Source organism: Nomascus leucogenys, chromosome 21 (assembly GCF_006542625.1).
Source record: "Nomascus leucogenys isolate Asia chromosome 21, Asia_NLE_v1, whole genome shotgun sequence".
NCBI classification, from domain to species: Eukaryota; Metazoa; Chordata; class Mammalia; order Primates; family Hylobatidae; genus Nomascus; species Nomascus leucogenys.
Window position 1 is genome coordinate 311,560 of NC_044401.1, and position 23,266 is coordinate 334,825.

A 23,266-nucleotide genomic window follows, 5' to 3' on the forward strand; every position below is an offset into this window, starting at 1 on the left:
GGACCACAGGCGCACGCTGCCGCACCTGGCTAATTTATATATATATATTTTTAGTAGAGACGGGGTTTCACCGTGTTGCCCAGGCTGATATCGAACTCCTGAGCTCAGGCAATCCGCCCGCCTAGGCCTCCCACAGTGCTAGGATTACAGATGTGAGCCACCGTGCCTGGCCCTCCACACTTTAAAAGCCAGAAAGTGACTTTGAGGTGGTGGGAAGGAAGGAGCAATGGCATCACTATGCAATGAATTTTGTTCCAGGAACAAACTCAGGTTTGCGTGAGAAGATTCATCAACAGAAAGTCTGTTGCCCTTTGGAGTTTCTCTTTAGGCACTTGCTTTTTATTATGTGAAGTCAGAAGGGGACTTCAGAATGCATGGGTTTAGATCTTTTAATCCTTTTCTCTTGCTGATAGTTGGTTTGCTTGCTCAAGGGACTCTACCTTGTGGGCTAAGAGTATCATCAATATTCAACCTTCTTCCTCTGCTTGTGTGTTTACTGCAGTCTTCCTCAGAAGCTATTCATTTCTACAGCTTCAAACATCACTTTTATGCTGCTTCTTCATTGGTTTCCATTTCTGACTGTTCTCCTTACCTACTGGATATTTTTAGTTGAATTTTATGGTTTTACTAAAAAATTCAAAGCTCTCTTATATTCCTTATTTCCAAAAGAGTTACCTACATCTTCCTGGTTACTCATCTTCAGAAACTTAAGAGTCACTGTTAACTTGTTCTTCACTCTTATTCCTGTCAAAAGTTAACCAACTTCCAAAACTCACACTAAATGTTAACTCCATCAAAATACCTTTCCTGGATCTACCAGGTCTCAATAAGACTCTTCCATTTCTGATAGCAAATAGATCTGGAGTACTGCATTTAGAGTTCTTATATTGTTTTCCCTATAGTTATATTTGTGCATTTCTTTATCTTTTCTAATGACTACAATTTTTCAAAGGGTATATATGAGTATAATGAAGTCTTAAGTATCTTTGCATTCCTTCAACAGTGAGCAAAGTATCTTATTCTTTAAGTTACATAATTCTCAAGAATTTAAAAAGAGTTCTTACAGTTATCAAATCATTTGATCTTTGCAGGATGTGGTAGATGAGTCGGGAAAAAAAGTGAAGACTAGAGGGATATAAGCACTTGGCGAAGACCACACAGGTAGGGGGTGAAGGAAATTCCTTGAACAGAGTTAATTTGACAAAGTTTGGTACTTTTTCTGATGTATCATGCCTCTCGTAGATATAATGGGTTGCTGACAAAGAGTGACTTAGTCTTGTTTACCTTATATTATAGAAGAGAAGTAAAGCAGAGATAATACTTTCAACTGATTTAACAATGTAGGTAATGGATTTTTGTAACACAGCCACATATGTATGCTAAAAATATATCTGAAATTTTAATTGCCTAAACTAAAAAGTGGTAGCTGGCTTCAAGTAAATATTAACCAATTTGTTTCTGTTGTACAGAAACTTGAAACTTACTTGCAGAAGCATCCCAAAATTTTATTGATCCATCTGCATGACTAGATGAGAAATAAATTAGTATTAATTAAAGTATACTAAATAAAAATCATAATCACTCCAAATGTACAGAAACTTGAGTTACTGTTGATACAATTTTGATTCAAAAATACCACTTTAATGAAAACTAATGTATGCTAAACCATTTCTAAGCTTAAAACAATGGCTCATTTCTTAATATACTAAAATCTAAAGATTCGAAAAAGAACAATAATTCCTTAGACTTTACTGTAAAAAGTTATATGTGTAATGGAGATCAATCAAAAATGGCCTGTGGAAAGTGAACAACATATTTTCATGTAAAATTATTTATATTCGATAAAAGGATAGATAATTTTGATATTAATATAAATATGAATTGAATACCATAGTAAAATTAAAGTTAAGTTTCAAAATATAAAAGCAAATCACCAAATATATCTAGAGTTGCATCATTATTTGGTAATAATCAAATGTCACTTCTATAAAAACTTTCAAGAAAATAGAAGAAAATATAATACTTCCCAACACTTTTGATGAAGTCAGCATTACCCTGACACCAAAACTACATAAAAACATTACAAGAAAAGAAAATTACAAACCGATATTCCTTATGAGAATAGGCATAAAAATTGTCAACAAAATATTGGCAATGCAAATCAAGTAATATATAGAAAGGATAGTACATAATGACTAAGTGGGTTTTCTTAGGAATGTAAGACAAACACTTAAAAAATCAACTACCATATTAAAATTCACCATATTGACAGATTACAAAAGAAAATCCATATAATCATCTCAATAAATGCAGAAAAAGCATTTGACATGATTTATCATCCATTCCTAAAAAAACTTTCAATAAACTAGGAACACAGGAAATTTCTATAACCAGATAAAGGGTGTGTAGGAACAACCTACCGATATCTGCTAACATACATAATAATGAAAGATTGGATGTTTTCCCCTAAGATCAGGAGCAAAGCAAAAAAAAGTTCACTCTCACCATTCTTATTCAACATCTTATTGGAGGTGTTAAGCACAGAGACAGGGAAGAAAAAGAAATAAAAGGCAAACAGACTGAAAGGGAAGAAATAAAATTGTTTGTATTTGCAGATTATATGGCTATGTAGAAAATCTCAGAGATTCTATAAAAAGGATACTGGAACTCATAAATGATTAGCACAATTGTAAGGCACAATATCAATACACAAAAATCAATTGCATTTCCATTGAATAGCAATAGATATTTGGAAATAACAAAATAGTACCACTTACAACAGTACCAAAACCAAGAAATAGATAAAATCTAACACAATTTGTGCCAGATCTGTATGCTGAAAATTATAAGATGTTGACCAAAAAATAAGGCATTAATAAAAGGAGATATATATTATTGATAATTGTATGACTTATTAGATGTTTGTTCCCCCAAATGGCATATAAATTCAGTGTAATCACAATTAAAATATGGTAAAACAATTTTTTGTAGAAATAAACAAACTGATGGTCATAGTGCCCAAAGCAATGTGCAGATTCATCACTATTCCTATCAAACTACCAATATCATTCCTCACAGAAGTAGAAAAAAAACTATTCAAAAATTCATATGAAACCGAAAAAGAACCTGAATAGCTAAACAAAAAAAAAAACAAAGCAGGAGGCATCACACTACTCAACTTCAAACTACAGTATAAGGCTACAGTAACCAAAACAGCATGGTACTGGTACAAAAACAGACACATAGACCAATGGAACAGAAGAGAAAACTCAGAAATTAAGCCTCACACCTACAACCATGTGACCTTTCACAAGGCTGACAAAAACCAACAATGGGGAAAGAACTCCATATTCAATAAGGGGTGCTGGGATAACTGGCTAGCCATATGCAAAAGAGTGAAAACTCGACCCTTACCTTTCACCATATACAAAAATTAACTCAAAATGGATTAAAGATTTAAATGTAATATCTCAAACTACTAAAATCCTAGAAGAAAACCTAAGAAATACCCTTCTTGATATCAGCCTTGGCAAAGAATTTATGGCCAAGCCCCCAAAAATGACTGTGACAAAACCAAAAATTGACGTGTAAGAGCTAATTAAACTCAACAGCTTCTGCACAGCAAAAGAAACTATCAACAGACTAAACAGACAACCTACACAATGGGAGAAAATATTTACAAACTATGCATCTGACAAAGGTCCAATACCCAGAATCCATGAGGAACTTAACAAACCAAAAAGCAAAAAACAGATAATCCCATTAAAAAGTGGGCAAAAGACATGAACAGACGCTTCTCAAAAGAAGTCTTATAAGCAGCCAACAAACATGAAAAAATGCCATCACTAATCATCAGAGAAATGAAAATCAAAACATGGCCAGGCATGGTGGCTCATGCCTGTAATTCCAACACTTTGGGAGGCCGAGCCTAGCAGATTACCTGAGGTCAGGAGTCCTAGACCAGCCTGGCCAAAATGGTGAAACCCTGTCTCTACTAAAAGTACAAAAATTAGCCAGGCATGGTGGCATATGCCTATAATCCCAGCTACTGGGGAGGCTGAGGCAGGAGAATTGCTTGAGCTCAGGAGACAGATTGCAGTGAGCCGAGATTGTGCCACTGCACTCCGGCCAGGCCAACAGAGCAAGAGTCTGTCTCAAAGAAAAAAAAAAAAAGGAAAAAAAAAAGAAAATCAAAACACAATAGGATACCATCATACAACAGTCAGAATGGCTATTATTAAAAAGTTAAATAGTAACAGATGCTTGCCAGATGGCAGAGAAAAGAGAATGCTTAAACATTGTTGGTGGGAATGTAAATTAGTTAAGCCACTACTGAAATTAGAAAGCAGTTGGGAGATTTCTCAAAGAACTTAAAACAGAGCTACCATTTGACCCAGCAATCCCATTACTGGGTATATAACCAAAGCAATATAAATCATTATACCTACAAGGCACATGCACTCATATGTTCATTGCCATGCTATTTACAATGGCACGTGGAATCAACCTAGGTACCCAACAGCAGTGGATTGGATAAAGAAAATATGGTACATATATACCATGGAATATTACACAGCCATAAAAAAGAGTGAAATCATGTCCTTTACAGCAACATGGATGGAGCTGGAAGCTATAATCCTAAGTAAGCCAGAACAGGAACAGAAAACTAAATACCACTTATTCTCACATATAACTGGGAGCTAAACATTAAGTACATATGGAAATAAACACAGAAACAATAGACACTGCAGATTACTAGACTGGGGAGGGAAGGAGAGGGATTTGGATTGAAAACTACCTATTGGGTATTATGCTTACTACCTGCATCTAATATACCCATGTAACAATCCTACACATGTACCCCTGAATCTAAAATAAAAGCTGAAATTATTTTTTCAAAAGAAAAGAAACTAGATTAGTCAAAACAATTTTGAAAAATAAAAACAAAATTGGATAACTCAAACTACATAAGGTTTAAGTCTCACCCTAAAGCTCCAATAAAGTTTTTGTGCTACTGGTGAAAAACAGACACACACATCAGTGAAACATAGTAGAGAGTCCAGAAATAGAACCATATATATATGGTCAACTGATTTTTTATTTTGAGAGGGAGTTAGTCACTGAGTGGCTTACTCTACTTTAATAGCTTTATTCAGATGTAATTTACATAACTATAAAATTCACCCACTGTGAGTGTACAGTTTGATAATTTTTAGTAAATTTACACAGTTGTCACATTGACATCGTCATCCAGTTTTAGAACATTTCCATTACCCCAAGAAGTTACCTCATGGCAATATGCAACACTCTTTCCCATCCCCAGTAGATCCCCAATGATCTACTTTCTGCTTATATAGATTCTTTTTTTCTTAGAATTTTTATATAAGTGGAACCCACATAATATCTACTGCATTTTGTGTCTGCATTATGCACTTAGCATAATGTTTTTGAGGATAATCTTTCTTACATGTATTAATAATTTGTTCCTTTTTGTTGCTAAATAATATTCCATTGTATGGATATACTCTATTTACCCCTTCACCAAATGATGAACACTTGGGTTGTTTTCAGTTTTTGGCTGTTACAAATAAAGATGCTACGAATGACTTTGTATGTTTACTCTAATTATAAATATTTTTAAATTTTGTTACTAAAAAATCTGTAGGATGTTGGTCTGAGACTCTATATACCCTAACAAAATTTAATTCTATTTTATTTTTCATCATGTAATACTTGATATAAAAATAACAATGTATATAACATAGATGTAATATACAGAATATAATCGTATTGAAACCACTCAACCAAAGAACTAACATTACTAATAACCTGCATCTACAGATGTGTGGTCTAACAGAGCAGTCCCCAATCTTTTTGACACCAGGGACTAGTTTCGTGGAAAACAACTTTTCCACAGATGCGGGTGGTGAGAGATGGATTCGAGATGAAACTGTTCCACCTCAGATCATCAGGCATTAGTTAGATTCTCATAAGAAGTGTGCAACCTAGATCTCTTGCATGTGCAGTTCACAATAGGGTTCGTACTCCTATGAGAATCCAATGCTGTCCCTGATCAAACAGGAGGCAGAGCTCAGGTGGTAATGCTCACTTGCCTGCCACTTACCTCCTGCTGTGTGGCCTGGTTCCTAACAGGCCATGGACTGGTACTGGTCTGCAGACCAGGGGTTGTGGACCCCTGGCCTAACATATTACTTATCCTGGAACAAGGTCCATGTGTGCTTAAGGAGAATATTTTTCTCCTGTTGCTAGGTGTAGTAGTGTTTTGTATATCTGTTAGGCCCAATTGTTCTATAGTGTTTTTCAAATACCCTGTTTCCTTCTTGATCTTTCGTCTAGTTGATCTATTCATTATTGAAAATGTGACATTGAAATATACTACTATTATTGTGTTATTCTGTTTGTTTCTTCCATTTTGTCAATGTTTGCTTCATATATGTTGATGCTCTGTTGTTACGTTCATATGTATTTGTACTTTTTATATCTTTCTGTTGGATTGACTCTTTTATTATTATGTAATGTCTTTCTTTGTCCCTTGTGAGTATTGACTTAAAGTCCAATATAAATGTGTCCATCTCGTTTTCTTTTGGTTACAATTTGCATGGTACATCTTTTTCTATCCTTTCACTTTCAACCTATGTGTGTCCTTAAATCTAAAGTGAGTTTCTTGGAGGCAGCATATAGTTCTACTTTTTTCAATCAAGCCATTCTATGTCTTTTGATTAGGGAGTTTAAGCAATTTACATTTAACATAATTATTGGTACAGAAGAACTTACTAATGCCATTTTATTATTTTCTATATGTTATGTGGTTATTTTGACTTTCTTTTCTTCTCTTGCTGGCTTCCTTTGGGTTTTGTTTATTTTTTTTTAGTGACATACTTTTATTCTTTTTCATTTTCTTTTGTGCATCTTCTATAGGCATTTTCTTTGTGTTTATCATCAGGATTACATAAAATATCTTCTAGTTATACCAATATATTTTAAACCATAACAACTTTAACTACATACAAAAAATCTACTCCTTTACATTCACCCTCTCTTCATGTTATTGATGTCACAAATTACATATTTTTATATTTTGCATCTATTATCATAGTATTATAGTAATTTTTATGTTGTTATTGTTTAAATTATATGCCAGAAATCAAAGTGATTTATCCACCACCTTTACAATCTTATAATATTCTATATTTGTCTATAAATTTAACTTTACCAGAGAGCTTTTAAGTTTTTGTATGCTTCAGTGGTGTTGTCTAGTGTATTTGTTTCAACTGAAGGAACTCTCAGCAATTCATGTAAGACATGTCTAGTTGTGATGAATTCCTTCAGTTTTTATTTATATAGGGAGGTCTTATTGCTCCTTCATTTTTGAAGTTGGTTATGCTAAATATAGCATTCTAAGTTGGTGGGGTTTTTTTCTTTCAGCACTTTGAGTATATTATCCCACTGCCTTCTAGTCTGCCGTGCTTCTGCTAAAAAACCTGCTGACAATCTCATGGGGATTTCCTTGCATATAAGAACTTTTCTTCTTATGCTTTCAAGATTTTCCTTTTGTTTTTGATTTTCGACAGTTTGATTATAATGTGTCTCTTTATGAACTTCTTTGGGTTCATATTATTGGACTTGTTTAAGCTTCTTGAAGTTGAATTTCCATTTCTTTCCTCCAACTTGGGAAATTTTTGACCATTATTTCTTCAAGTAAGCTCTCTGTTCCATTCTCTCTACTCTATTCTGTCTCTCTCTCTCTCTCTCTCTCTCCCTCTCTCTCTCTCTCTCCCCGCCCCTTCTTAAATTCCCATAATGTGTACATCAGTCCACTTGAATGTGTTTGTAAGGCTCCTAGGCCCTCTTCTTTTTGTTCCTCTGACTCAATAATTTCAAGTGACCTATTTTCAAGTTCACTGATTCTTTCTTCTGCTTGGCCAAGTCTGTTGTTGACACTCTGTAATGAATTTTTCAAAACAATTATCATATACTTCAGATCTAGAATTGTTTCTTTTTAATAATTTCAAACTCTGTTGATATTCTCATTTTGTTCATGCATCATTTCCCTAATTTTGTTTAGTTTTCTATTTGTATTCTCTAATATATTGAGTTTCTTTAAGATGATTATTTTGAACTCTTCATCAGGTAATACACAGATTTCTGTTTCTTTAACCCTTTTCCCGTTTAGAATAAAAAGTACAGCTCGCTTCCAGTGCTCCTTTAATTTTACATAAACACACTTTTTGAGGCTGAAGAAAGTCTGACTGGTTTTCAATGTGAAAATAAAATATGAAAACTGTTTCTGGAGTTATTTCTAGACAGAATTAACATCAGAATAGTCTATTTCAGAAAAAAGTAAATTCACTAAATGAATCCTCAGCCAACAACTGTACAAGAATGATGTTAACTTCACACGTAGGAATGCTATGTTTTCTAGGATAAGACATTTTCAGTGATGGAGAATTACTATATTTTGTAAATGGAAATACCACTACTAAAACCAGAATGCTATAAATAGAATGATGTCTTTTATTTCCAAAGTCAATATACTAGAGTGATACAACAATAATAATAAAAGTGAGATATTTTGAGGCAAAGTTATCTTGGCATAAATGTTATAGCTGCAAGTGCTGCCAGTGAGTATTCTTGGGGCAAGTAGGAAAAGGGTTAAAATCAGTTACTGGATTTTTTTTTTTTTTTTTGTCTCTTTGACTGGGCCATGTTTCCCTGTCTCTTTGTATGCTTTATTTTTGTTGACTTTAATGTGAAAAAGTAGTCACATCCTTATGGACTTTGTACAGGGGACATTTTTCATAAATCAGCCCGGGTAGAGATTCTAACAGCCTCTCAAACCTTTTATGGGAATTTGTCTTCTCTGGGCTTGTGCATGTAATTCCTAACTAGTGAAGTTTTCCAGTTTCTTTTTCAGGAACTTGCAGTATCTTGCTGCCTCTAGTATCTGTCTGAAATACTGCAGGTTCTCTGATGCTACAAACCACTGAAATATATTTTGCTCTCAGTGGCACCCAAGTATCCAAAGTATGCCAGATCTCTATCAGATGATACAGAAACTAGTCCCTTGAGCAGCCACTATAACGTATATCCAGAACATTGTGTATATCTTCCACTCTTTTCTTTCCCTCAAAAAGGTGAAGCCATGAGTTGCACTTTTCCTCCTAATTGTGAGCTGTACCAGCTTGGAAAAAGGACTTACGTGGCTGAAACGCCCTGCTTTTCTTACCCATTTCAATGTGACCATTCTTGGCTTTGAGCTTGTCTGGGGTACTGTGACTTCCTAAACGGTTTCTGAAGTTGTCTTAATGGCTTTTTGGGCCATATATTGTTGTAAAGTGGGTGTGCCTGTGGAGAACAAAGTCTAGGGCTTCCTATTCTGTCACCTTGTTGATGTCACTCTCAATTAATTCTTTTTTATAGTTTTTTCTGTCTTTTTACTCTCAAATTGTCTATGCTATTATAATTGAAGTGAGTGTATTGCAGATAACATATAGTTGGTCATGTTTTTAACCCACTCTGTCAATCTCTATATTTGAATGGAAGTATTTAGACCATTTCTATTTAATATAATTATTGATATGTTAGGGCTTCAGTATACCATATAATTTTTTCTGTTTCCTTTTTTTCTGCCTTCCTGTTACTTGAATTATTATAGTGCTTCCATTTTGATGTGTCAGTAGTGTTTTTAAGTGTACCTCTGCATAATTTTTACAGTTTTTTTAGGTATTACATTGTACTACAACTTATCACATTCTATGAGTGTCATCTTATTACCAGTTCAAGATATATAAAAGCCTTAACTCTTTTTACATCCTTTTACCCTCTCCTATTTATAATTGTGTTAAATATCTCCTCTATACACATTTAGAACCACACCAGACAATGTGATTATAGTAACATCAGACATTGTTACTATAATCTTTGCTTCAACCATAAAATATACATTTAAAAATCCAAGAGATGGAAAGCCTATTGTATTTATCCATACTTTTGTTATTGCATTATTTCTTCCTTCTTGATGAACCAAGGTTCATTTCCTTTCTGCATAGGGAACTTCCTTTAGCTACTTTTTTAACGGTAGATTTGGTGTTGAAAAATTCTTAGTTTATTGCATCTGGAAATGATGGATTTTGATCTTGATTTGGCCTTAATTCTTGAAGGATATTTTCATTGGGTATAGGATTCAGGATTGATAGTTCTTTTCTTTCAGTACTTGAAAAATACTCATTTTTCCTTTTGGCAGGCAGGGTTTCTGATGAAAAATCTGCTGTCATTCAAATTGGTTTGGCCCTATAGGTTAGATGTCAATTCTCTATTGTGGCTTTCCAGATTTTTTTCTTTTAGTGTTTACTGTTCAGAAGTTTGATGATAATTTATCTTGGTATAGATTTATTGGGGTTTGCTCGGCTTCCGGAATCTGAAGGTTCATGTTGTTTTGCTAAATTTGATAAGTCTTCAGCCATTACTTCCTTAATACTTTGCAGTCCCACCCTCTTTCTTCTCTCCTTCCTCATTTATTTCTGTTGACACAGGGAAGGGGATAGGGAGTGGTAGCTACTCATTACTGCTAGGCAGTGGTGAGAATTCTAGCTCCCCACTGACACCACAGGGGAGGGGTTTCACCCACCATGATTCAAAGCCCAGTTCCCTACCCTGCTTTATCTGACACTCTGAGGAAGGTGGGGTACCTCATTATACCCTGATGAGGGTGAAAGTCTAAGCTCTCCACTTGGCGTTTACTGGAGTGAGTTGGGGTGGGGCCACAGTTGTGTGTGTGGGAGGAAGTTGTGTGTGTGTGTGTGTGTGTGTGTGTTGTTGTTGTTAAACCTAAGTAGAGAGATTATTTTCTAAATGTTTTCTGTCTTGATACACTGCCGCTTTCTTCATTCCATGATTAAAGAGAGCTAGATTTTGTTGGGATTTTTAATTTGTGTTCATTCTCAGTTCTAGGTTACTATCTTCTTTAGCTCTAATTCTAGGATATATGAGGCAGAAAGAAAACTTAAGGAACTGACTTCCATGCCATTCTCTAAGACTTAGGGGTCCTACCTGGTCTGACGCTTCTTCACATTTCCCAGTCATCTTATGTTTGTCTTATATGTAATATCCAGAGTTTTTAGTTGTTTAGTGGGAAGAATAGGAAAAAATATATTTACTCTATCTTCCCATTAGCAGATCCCTTAATTACTTTTTAAATCTCATATTTATCATTAGCTATGTCTCTATTTTTGTTCCTAATATTAAAACATCAAGTGGGTTGTCATACAAAGAAGTGTTATTTCTGGTGCTGTAAGTTTTGAGAAATATTTAAAATAACCATCTCGTACAGATACAGAGCAGTGATTCCTAAATTTCGCAGAGTTTGTAAGGGCCTTTGTAAAGCTAATATTCTGTGATTTCCAATGAAGACTAATATCTCATGACTTCCCCACTTTGACCTTCTCCTGGTGATATAATCTATGCATGCTTTTTTGTTATTATGTTTCCAATGGTTTGATTATATCCTCTGTCAAGATGAGAATCTTTGGGTAGAAGCTATTTCTTATATTTTTACTTTTACTTAAACTATTATTCTGCATAGAACACAATTATGGAAAAGTATCAAGACTCAGTAAACATCTTTTTGTTGATGAACTAATAACTCACAAAACACATCTACTTACCCAGTAATAATAATTTCTGGATATGTTTGTGCTCCAAGGTTCCAAGCTCCTCCACTGATTGGCCACTCCTAAATAGATTATCCAGAAAGAATACATACACACGTTTAAATGGCTTAGAAATTTAAAATGAAAATAGCTTGAAATAATGATAAAAAGTTCACTTAAACAAAAATAACTGTAAAATAATCAAGAATGAAGTGTGTTGCTGTCTTTTAATTCTTTCATTGAACAAACACCTCTAAATGCACAATTCCATCTCCCTTAAAAATACAGATTTTAATCAATCTTACCATTTATATAAACAAATCAAGGAAGTATTTTTAATTGTACAAATACAGTGTTGCTACATGTGTCATATAGTCTGTGTACCACCAAACTGTGGTGCCATTTAACATAGAAGCTACGTAAATAGTGTCTCTTGAAGTTGTCCATCCCAACAGCCCTGGGAGAATAACAGAAATCATAATAGATAATCTGTTACAATTGTAAATAGTTGAATCTTGTAGTAAACTATAACAAAAAATTCTAGGATGTTATTTAACAAATAACTTTTAATATGTTTCCTAAACCATTAATTAATTAATTAATTATAAACTAGGAAGACCTGAGTCTTTTTATTTTCTTAAAACATATTTTTTCATCTAAAATAAAGGTTACATCTTACGACTCAAATATATATTAGTATAAGTACATACTTAGTATATAAATGTACATAATAGATAAGTATATCTTAGTATATAATTATATACCTTCTGTATACGAAATTATATTTCTATAGGCTTAAAGCTATGTAGCATTTAGAAAACTTGAATTTAAGAAGTTATGTCTTTAACAGATGTCGGCTTATAACTTAAAAAGAATTTAGTTAAGTCCTCCTATATGGAATGTAAGAAAATAAAGTAATGGGAAAAAGTATGATCATGTGATATGAATACAAGAAAAGTTATTTATAATTTCTACTTTTACCTTATTACTGTATCCTTGTTTTTTATGCTTGACTCCTATAGAATACAGTACTAGAATCAAATCCGGAGGACAATCTGCAAAGTATGCTGTGCATGTAACTGGTGATTCATGAATGTCCATGGGATATGGATTTTCAAAGATTGGAAAACTAATAGATAAAGACAATATATCAGTGTTATTTTACAAAGAAAAAATAGAAAATAATTTTGATAAAGTAAGCCCTAAAATGTCTCTAAACATTACTATAAATTTTGCTTGTTTTTTAAGTACCATAAAACAAGAATTGTATGAACAAAAATGCTCTTTTTATAATAGTAATTTATAAAATGTAATATTAATAGTAGTAAAATTTTACTCAAGCTCAAAATTTACTTCTCATAATTCTAACATTCCACAGTGGCATTGCTTTGCTAACATAGATACAATGAATTCTATTAATCTGAAACTATTATATAACAAGTTTACTTAGTTAATTCATTAAAAATAAACTAAGCACTTTACCTATATACAATGGTAAATATTTATTTAGTATCCTTATAAATATTAAAATACAAGTAAATTTTGATTTTCTTTCAATGGGAGTGCTATGGTTTGGATGTATGTCCCCTCCAAACCTCATCTTGAAATTTAGTCTCCAGTGTTGGAGGTGGAGCCTAATGAGAGGTGTTTGGCTTATGGGGCAGATCCTTCATGAATTGATTAATGTCCTGTCTTGGAGGTGAATGAGTTCTCCCTTTTTGTTCCTGTGAGGGCTGGTTGTTAAAAAGAGCCTGGAGCCTCCTCCTTCTCGCTTGTTTCTTCTTTCATCATGTGATCTCTGCACACACCAGCTCAGCTCCCCTTCACCTTTCACCATGAGTGAAAACAGCTGAGGTTCTCGCCACATACAGATGCCCAATCTTGTAAACAAAATAAACCTTTTTTTTTAAAAAAAAATTACTAGCTTCAGGTATTCCTTTATAGTAACACAAAATAGACTAAGACAGAAAATTAGTACTGAGGAGCAAGGTATTGCTATAAAGATACCTGAAATTGTGGAAGCACTTTAGAAAAGAATGATGGGTAGAGGTTGGAAGAGTTTGGAGAGCTCAGAAGATAAGAAGATGAGGGAAAGTTTGGAACTTCTTAGAGATTGGTTAAGTAGTTGTAACCAAAATACTGACAGAAATATGGGCAGAAAAGGCCATGCTAATGAGGTCTCAGACAGAAATTAGGAACTTATTGGAACTGGAGCAAATATCCCCATTGTTGCACTGTAGCAAAGAACCTGGCTGCATTGTTGCACTGTAGCAAAGAATTTGGCTGCATTATGGAAGGCTAACCTTAAGAGTGATGACCTAGAGTATCTGGAAGAAAAAAATTCTAAGCAGCAAAGTGCTCAAGAAGTGGCATTGTTACTTTTAACAGCTTACACTAAATTATGTCCACAATGGAATCACCTAAAGGAAGAATCTATAATTAAAAGGGATGCAGAGCATTAACATTTGAAAAATTTGCAGCCTGGCCATGTGGTAGTAAAGAAAAGAGTGTTTTCAGGAGAGGAATCTAAGCAACTACTTGCTAAAGAGATTAGCATGACCAGTAAGAGAGCAAGGTATTAATAGTCAAGACAATGGACAAAAGGCATTTCAGAAATCTTTGAGGCCACCCATCCCATCACAGTCACAGGAGCCTAGGAGAACAGAATGGTTTTGGGGGACAAGCCTAGGGCACCACTGCCCTGTGCCCCTTTGGGTCACTGTTCCTCACATCCCTACAACTCCAGCTCCCACTATGTCTCAAATGGACCCAGCCACTGCTGGGGTTGCTGCTCCAGAGGGCACAAGCCATAGCCTTGGTGGCATCCACATGGTGTTAAGTCTGCAGGCACCCAGAACACAAGAGCCATGGAGGCTTGGCAGCTGCCCCCTAGATATCAGAGGATATATCAAAAAGCCTGGGTGCCCATGCTGAAACCTGCCACATAGGCAGAGCCATCAGCAGTGTGCAACCTCAGTCTGGAAAAGCCTCAGGCATTCAACTCCAACATATGAAAGCAGCCGCATGGGCTGTGCGCAGCAAAAACATGGGGACAGGACTGCCAAGGCCTTGCGAGCCCACCCCTTGCACCAGTGTTCCCAGGATGCAGGACATGGAGTCAAAGAAGATTATTTTGGAGCTTTAACATTTAATGTTTATTCTGCTGTGTTTTAAAGCTGCATGAGACTTGTTACACCTTTCTACTGGAATGGAAATGTTTACCCAACACCTATACAACCATTGTTACCTTGGAAGTTAAGAACTTGTTTCATATTTTATAAGCTTACAGCTGAAAGTAACTTACTTTGTGTCTCAGATGAGACTTTGGACTTTGAACTTTTGAATGGATGTTAAAATGAATTAAGACTTTTGAGACTATTGGAAAGGAATGATTGTATCTTATACGTGAGGACATGAGTTTTGGGGATTCAGGTGAAGAATGCTATGATCGGGATGTTTTTCCCCTTCACAGGGGCAGATTCCTCATGAATAGATTAATGTCTTCCCTTAAGGATGAGTTCCTACTCTTAGTTCCCATGAGAGCTGGTTGTTTAAAAAAGTCTGAAACCTGTCCCCTCTCTCTCTCTTTCTTTCTCACCATGTGATTTCTGCATATTCTGACTTCCCTTCACGTTCTGAGATGAGTAGAAACAGCCCGAGATCCTCAACAGATGCAGACACTCAACCTTGGACTTTCCAGACATCAGAATTGTGAGCCAAACAAATAATTTTTCTTTATAAATTATCTAACCTTGAGTATTCCTTTACAACAATATAAAAGGGACTAAGACAAAGAGGTAATATGTAGGAAACTTTTAAATTTTTTTGCAGGAATAATGAAAAGATGTGTGGCATATGTAGGTTTGTGCGTATGTGACTGTGTATATCTAAAAGATCATTTCCTATGTAAACTAGAGAACATAGTTGGAATGAAGACTTATGGATGTAATAACTTTCATATCCTCAAGCCTACTATAACCTTAAAAAGGAAATGAGTAAAGAATCAAATCAAAAATTCCTGTAGCTATTTAGAACATCATACGTACAAGGCACTGTACTAGGAGGAAATTAGTATTATTCTACGCTATATCTGTTCCAGCTCTGTGTCATCCTATAACTTCTGACACACTGTGTTTTTTTAGGGTAGGAGGTGCTTGTTACAAAACAGTTTTTTGCCATATTATTAGGAACTTAATTAAAAAATTAGGAGTTTAGTCCAATCTCCAGAGAATATACTGTGTGTGTGTGTGTGTGTGTGTGTGTGTGTGTGTGTGTGTGTGTGTGTGTTCTGGCAGGAGTTCTCTTTCTACCAATCTAAAATGTTGCAGATAGTATCCCAAATAAGAATAGTTATATATGCAAAATCAGGTAAAGGAACAATTCATGTCTAGTTAAGTGACAAGTAGGTTAAACTAGAGGTACCAGAGGTTAAACTAGATATAACAGAGATTCTCTGTTTCAGAGTAGAAATTATTAATATTTCTAAGATTACAGAGTTAGAAGATAAATGGATCCCCTTGAAGACCAGGCCTACAATTTAGAATTTGATAATAGCAAGAGGTAACGATAATAGGCTCCTGACAAAGTGAAATATTGTGAAAATTTTTGAGAAAAATTATTTTAGTACATTGGCAAAGAGTAGGCAAAAAGATACTAAAAAAAGAAATAATAACTAAAAATTTACTAGAGAAATGTAGACATAAAGAAATCAATAATAGAAATAATTTGTAAACCCTAATGCTTGCCTTTGGGTTGGGGATTAAATGGAAAGAAAAAGATCAAAAGAAAAAAAATGGAAAAAGATTCCAAAGTTACAACTTGTTTAACATTCAATATAGCTGAGAGGTAACTATTTGGAGGAAAGAGAACATACTCAGTTTCTGACATGTTAAATTTCATGTAATAACCAGTGAAATGGGAAGGCCACATAGATTTTAATACGTGCTAAAGAAGGTAAATGTTAGATGAAAACTTGCAAACAAAATGTTAATTCACATACTTACATAGGGTAATGAAAAGCACAAGAATGTATGTATACATAAAATGGTAACTTTTATGTTATACATAGTCTATCACAATAAAACAAAATTTAAATGAAAGTATATATATATGTGTATATATATGTATATATATATGTGTGTATATATATGTGTATATATGTATATATATGTGTATATATATGTGTATATATATGTATATATGTGTGTATATATATGTATATATATGTGTGTATATATATGTGTATATATATGTGTGTATATATATATATGTATATATATACTGAAGAAAGTGGGCATGAAAGGTAAAGCATAATGGGCCTGCAAAGATGTTAGATACTTACACAAAGTATGAGTAACCAACAAATATGATGTAGAAAGAGGAGTTGAGTATCAATGAGATTAGAAGAGTACATTTTAATAAGACTCATATTAGAAATTCTTAGAGGAATAAGCATAAATCCTTACATCTACACAAAAAGTGTAATGTTGATAAATAGGGCAGCTAAGCAGAATTCCCATTTATGATGATTTTATGGCCCAAATCCTACATCCCTTTCAAAATACTGAGAACAATATCTGCAAATTAGTATGAGGAAGAACTCTGGATCTTACATTTACAAACAACTTGAAGAGTAGAATTCGGACTGATTTATTCAACAAAAATTTATTGAGAGCTGACTCCATGTGGAGACAGAGCCCCTCCTGCATGGAGCCTACAGCCTAGTGGGGAGACAATCTTTAAGCAACAGCAAATAGAAAATTGTATCTGTGTCAAAAGCTATGAAGAGAGAAATGTGGGAGGTAAGAGAGCCCATACTAGGATATGTGACCAAATTATATAGATAATGATTTTTTTTAATAAGGAAGTGATATCTGACTTGAGAATCTTACAGATAAGATATTAATAAGAAGAAAAAATGAAGAGAAAGTTATTCCAGGCCAAGGAGAGACAACTTACAAAATTGTGTTACAAATATATGAGGCTAAAAGATCAGTGGGTGAAAAACATATAATGATGGAAATTACTTTCATGCTATTACCATAATAATAAAAATGTATAGTTAGATTTTTACGACAATGTAAAGGAGTGGAGAGCACCACTATTATAGCATTATTCTACACTTGTTTCAATTGCCTGTAACATAATGAAAAAGGATAAAAAGTAAAAGAAGGCCCCTGTCTTCTCTGCCCCTGAGATTCTGGTCTTCCGTGTTGTCTGCAGCACTAGCGCAATAATACTTTTATCATGTGTCATTTTCCATTACTCAGCTATCACATTGTACAAGTTTTCATAATGATTGATTTTCTTTAAGGAAACAACAAAAATGTGATCAATTTTATGTGTCCTGAGTCTCCAATGCTTCTGTCCAAACATCAGGTGCTGCCTTTAAGTTGTCTCACAATTTTCTCAGTGTTTCCCAAATTCTCCTGGTTTCATTTTCACCATTGAACCAAAGTGCATTTCTGTAATTCTAGCAAACCAATATTCACACAAAGAATATTTCCTATCTAAAGAATACAAATGCCAATAATCTAAAATAAATAGAGTTTAAAAGTGTTAATCTGTACATGGATAACTTACTTGCTTTGTGTCAGATCAACTACAATGAGATCTTTCTCCAGAAGTACTACGACAGCATAGGGCTCTTGAAATTCTACAAGTAAAAATAAAACATGAAAAGTTTTCATATTGTATATACTACAAAATCAGCAAAATTGCAGTTCCTTTATCCCTATAGAAATATTATTTAAATGATGTGAGAAGACCAAACTATATGCCAAAGTAAGAAGTAACAAACAGCACTTAAAAAAAGTTGTGCTTCTCAGATTTAATATTAAGATCACTAGAAAGAACAAGAAACAAATTAAAAGTAGCATAGTATAGAGTTAAATATATAAATATATCTCAATAATCATGGAGTGATGATAATACTGGATTATGTGAAGACAGTGAATCTGTCACCTGACCTCACAAACATTTATCTTATTCTTCCATAACCTTTGTATTTTAGATCTGATTTTATGCCTACAAGGAGATGTACTGAGGGAACAGTATCTCTGCTTCTCTGGGATATGACATATATTCACATCTGTATAAGAGCAACACTGCCTATAATAAAAAGTTTACTTTCAATTCAATGTAATTGGAAATATATTTATAGGTTGTGTAACCATATCATATCAATCTGGTTCAACTTTTACATAACAAAGCTCTTCAGTTGCCATGGACACCCAGATTGAAGGCCACATAGCCTGAACATGCCAAGATAAAGCAAGCATGCAACCACAGGTAGAACCTAAGTGCCCAGAACAAAGAACAGGGACTAAAATTAAGAAGCATACATTGCATGGTAGGCTGCAGGATCCAATCAGATAGAGCCCTGGTATCACTCCAGGGAAGGATCCAGTCAGAGCATACCTCCTGGCATCATCCTATGGCAAGATCCAATCAGATCATGCCTCATTACCCTCTGACTATAAAACGTTCCCCAGTCCCCAGCTTGGGGAGACAGATTTGAGCTCTGTCTCCTTGCCAGTTCACTCACGATAAACCTTTCTTGCTGCAAAAACCTGGCGCTTCAGTGTTTGGCTTTCCATTGTGCATGCGCAAATGGACCCAGTTTAGTTCAATAACAAAGTTGGTGACCCAGATCGGACTTCTCTAAATCCTTTCAGGACAGTTTTGTCTGGGGCTCACCAGCTCCATATCCGGGATGGGATCCACCTGAGGGTCTGAGCAGCCGTCTAGGTGTTTTACTCAGTGATTTGCTCTTGGTTCCTGTCTCCCCAGCATGGTGCTGCTAACTTTTGGTGCTTTTACTCTCATTTTTGCAGCAAAGAGAAGTTTTGAATTTTGGAACACATTTTTTTTCCTCTTTTTTATTTTTATTTTGTGGTGAATTAATCTCTGTACATGTGACCAACTCTCGCCTCCTTTCTTATCAACTTCCACTAGGGAGCCTTGTCAACCTCCACAAGGGGGCTTTGTTAGGGGATTTCAACTTTGATTGAAAGAAGAATAAGGGGGTATGCTCACATGGCACTCTCGATTATAAATTTGACTAGGAACTTGACTGGGAACTTGGAACTTGGATGTGTATATGTATACGTGTCAAGTTTACGGTTTGTCTAGTCACTTGTTTAATGTTGTTAAGACCACTCAGCAAACCCTGAAGGAGCTGCCAGTGGCAGCCAAGGAGGCCTGACTCAGGGTCGCTGTCTATTCCAGTCAACTAGACTGAGTAAATTATTTGCTTGATTATTCCCCATCCAGAATGGACTAAAGATAACTGAAGTTTGCAGGGACAAGTTTGAGCCTTGTCTGTTTGCTCCTATTGAAGGGATCAAACTCAGAGTCCAAAATGCTGTGGTTTGTCTTGTTTGATTGGCTTTTTCTGTTTCTGTTTGTATTCTGATATTAGCAGTAATATTTGGCTTAAGCAGCAGCTAATATTTTGATGGCACAGAAACAGCCTAATTAGAAAATTATTTAATTGAGGGACTACATTGCTCTCTCCAGCCCTTTTAGGTACTCCTAGGTGACTGGGGGATACCCAACCCATTGGGTGATTCACTGGGAAGGAATCTCCATAAAGTACCACATTGCAGACCCAAAATGTATGTATCTCTTTCTAGTACAGGGCCTTGCTCTAGCCATCTGAGATAAACTTCCAAGCAAAATGGGGAATGTTAATTGTAGCAGGACTCCAGCAGCACAAGCCATGAAGGTACAACAGTGGCCAAAGAAAATGCTTCTTCCTTTCTTGTGGTCCTTAAAGCCTTCAGGCAATACACTGACATTAACCCTGAACACCCAGGTAACCTGAGAGTTTTATCAGTCAGAGTGCCCCTGGCATAAGAGGAAAACTACAAAAAGTAGAAAAGGTGTTGGGAATATCAATATCTCAAGTAGTCGAGACTGCCTTTAAGGCATTTAATCATCTTATTCAAGTCCAGGAAGGGTGAAAGCAATGCGACATGAGACAATAAGCTATGCTGCTTGCTGTGGCTCTTGGCCACAACCAGTCGAGGTGCAAGATGGAGCATGCTAGGAAAAACAAATGGCCGTGGGTAAGACCCCTAGGGACCCCACTGCTGGCCAAAATGGCCGTACACTCTTGAGGCCACGATGTGCATATTATAAACAAGAGGACCATTGGAAATGGGAGTGCCCTAACCATCCCACGCAGGTGGAGAAAGAAGCTGCCCATCAATCAGCCCACCAGATACCAGTTTCTGATAGTCATTAAAAATAATGGGACTGGGGATCCTCTATGATCTAGGAACCTTAGGTAAAAACGAATGTAGAAAAGAGACTTATGGGCTCTCTAATTGATTCTAGAGCCAACCTTCTTCCACTAGCTCCTCTTTTCCTGCCGATCCGCCTGACTACTTTGCTACTCTGGTTTCTCTAAAATTCAGTAAGGGGCTTCAGCCACATGGAACAGAAAAATTTAAACTAAAATTGTTAGTTTAACAGTGACGAAGTTTGAATCTAACTATCCCTTTTAACTAGTGAATTATGCCTGACATATGGCTAAAGCTTTAAAAATTAAAGCTACATGATCATTATTTGTATCTGGCTGCATGTACAAGTCTGGTTGTATTTGTCTATGGTACCAAATCGGCTTATAAATAGATGAGTACTCATAAATTAAGCAAATAAGACCAGACACTTTTCAAGTTCACGCTTGACTTAGAGATCTTTTGGCAAATGGGACTAGTCTAAGGTTGTCAGTTTGATGGGAATGCCTGTGACCTCTGAATTATTTGACTTTAAGGTCATTACTTTTATTATATTTGCCTGATATGCAGTTATATAAAATAATTAATAGATAAATAATTTGGAATGATGACTAGTTTGTCTATTATCTTAGTTTTCATAAGTAATCTCAGCACACTGCTAAAAATAAATAAATAAAGGTAAATGGGATAAATAGCTAAAATTTTTATGTAATTTGAAATCCTAAATTATAGATACTCATTAAATGTACAAGTCATTTTCAAATATGATAAAAACTGAAACAAACTGCCGAACATAAATAGGGTTGCCCTTGGCTTCTTAAATTTAATACAAAGACTAGAAAGACTAAGAGAAAGACTAAATATGCATAAAAATATGTTATAAGGAAATATGTTTTTCTGACAATTATAAAATGGCTCTTGGCCAAGCATGGTGGCTCACGCCTATAATCTCAGCACTTTGGGAGGCTAAGGTGGGAGGATTGTTTGAGGCCAGAAGTTTGAGACCATCCTGGGTAACAAGGCAAGACTACATCTCTACAAAAAAATAAAATAATTAGCCAGGTATGGTGACACACATTTGGAGTTTCAGCTACTTGGGAGGCTGAGGTGAGAGGACTGCTTGAACCCAGGAGTTTGAGGCTGCAGTGAGCCATGATCATGCCACTGCACTCTAGCCTGGGCAAAAGGGCAAGACCCTGTCTCTAAAAAAAATTAAAAAATGAAACATAATAAAAACAAAATGGTTCTTATCTGTTAAATAATGATATGTAACAGGCAATTCAAGATTTTGTGCTTTCTATGTTTTTAATACAATTTAAGGTTACTAGAAGCTAAAAATTCCAATTGATATATAATTCTGTATATAAAGTATGCCAAAGTAAGGTGTGTTTAATAAGAGAAAAAAATTATAAGAGAAAAAAATGTCTTTTATTGAGAAAAAATAATTTTTTCTAATTCAAAGGTTATTTAAACGGAGTGTCAAAATGTGGATTTAGGAAGGAAACAAAAACAAGATAGAAAGGAACTGTAAGTAGGAGAGACAGAAAGAGATGTAAGGAGAGTTATAGATATAAAGATAAGAGAATAATTTTGCATGAGAAAGTCTTGCATGGTAAATCTTTTTCCTAGAGTGATATAACTGGTTACTTAAGAAGAAAGAGGAAGTATAGAGTGAGGCATGTGTCTGAATTATTTCACGTAACCAGAACTTCATAAGCTCTTGCTAAGAATCACATATTCCCTGCTCAAGGAATATATGAGCCTAGGAAACACAGATTCTGTGTTTTACCAAGAAAACTTCCTGTACTTCATGCTGTCCCTGTTGGGTTTTGACTACTTCAGAAAACTGAACTTTACAAGGGTTAAGTTTTTTACATCCATGTAACTTTCTGTATTGCTTTTGAAATCTTCTGATTTTTACTCTTACTTTGGCTGAATAAGTAACTATTATTTAGCAGTGAACTACCATTCCATTAAAGAAAGTAGTTTTTGAAATTTTTGACATCTTTGGCAGGTCTCTTCAGGACCCAAATCTTAAATTAAGCCTTTTGGCCTAAAATTAATTTTACAATTTTCCACATAGGTCCCCTGAAGAGGCTCAAAGGGTTTATCTCTCATCTTGCACAGATATTAAATGATTAGGTTTATTTGGTAAATAATACAGGAAGTGCTGTCAAATAATGAATGATGTTTAACTTCCCTTAAGTTATATTTGTGTGCTTTATTAAAAAGTGTAAAATTGTATAGGATTCCTAAAATTCTGATATGCCAAGATATGTGTCATAATAATGATTATTATGTTAAATGATTATATGCCACCAAAATATCTAAATTGCCTTGTCAATTGAAAAT

At 34.9% G+C, this 23,266-nt stretch overlaps 1 protein-coding gene across 4 annotated transcripts in view; it reads right to left on the reverse strand.

Moving 5' to 3' along the window:
- STXBP5L (syntaxin binding protein 5 like) overlaps positions 1–23,266 on the reverse strand; it is a 509,439-nt gene that overhangs the window by 192,364 nt on the left and 293,809 nt on the right. For all 4 annotated transcript variants that reach the window (XM_012501087.2, XM_030802184.1, XM_030802185.1 and 1 more), the window contains 4 exons: positions 18,252–18,324; positions 12,651–12,798; positions 11,685–11,752; positions 1,485–1,525 (listed from right to left, as the gene is read on the reverse strand). In XM_012501087.2, the coding sequence (XP_012356541.1) occupies positions 1,485–1,525; positions 11,685–11,752; positions 12,651–12,798; positions 18,252–18,324 (330 nt within the window). The remainder of the gene's footprint in view (positions 1–1,484; positions 1,526–11,684; positions 11,753–12,650; positions 12,799–18,251; positions 18,325–23,266) is intronic.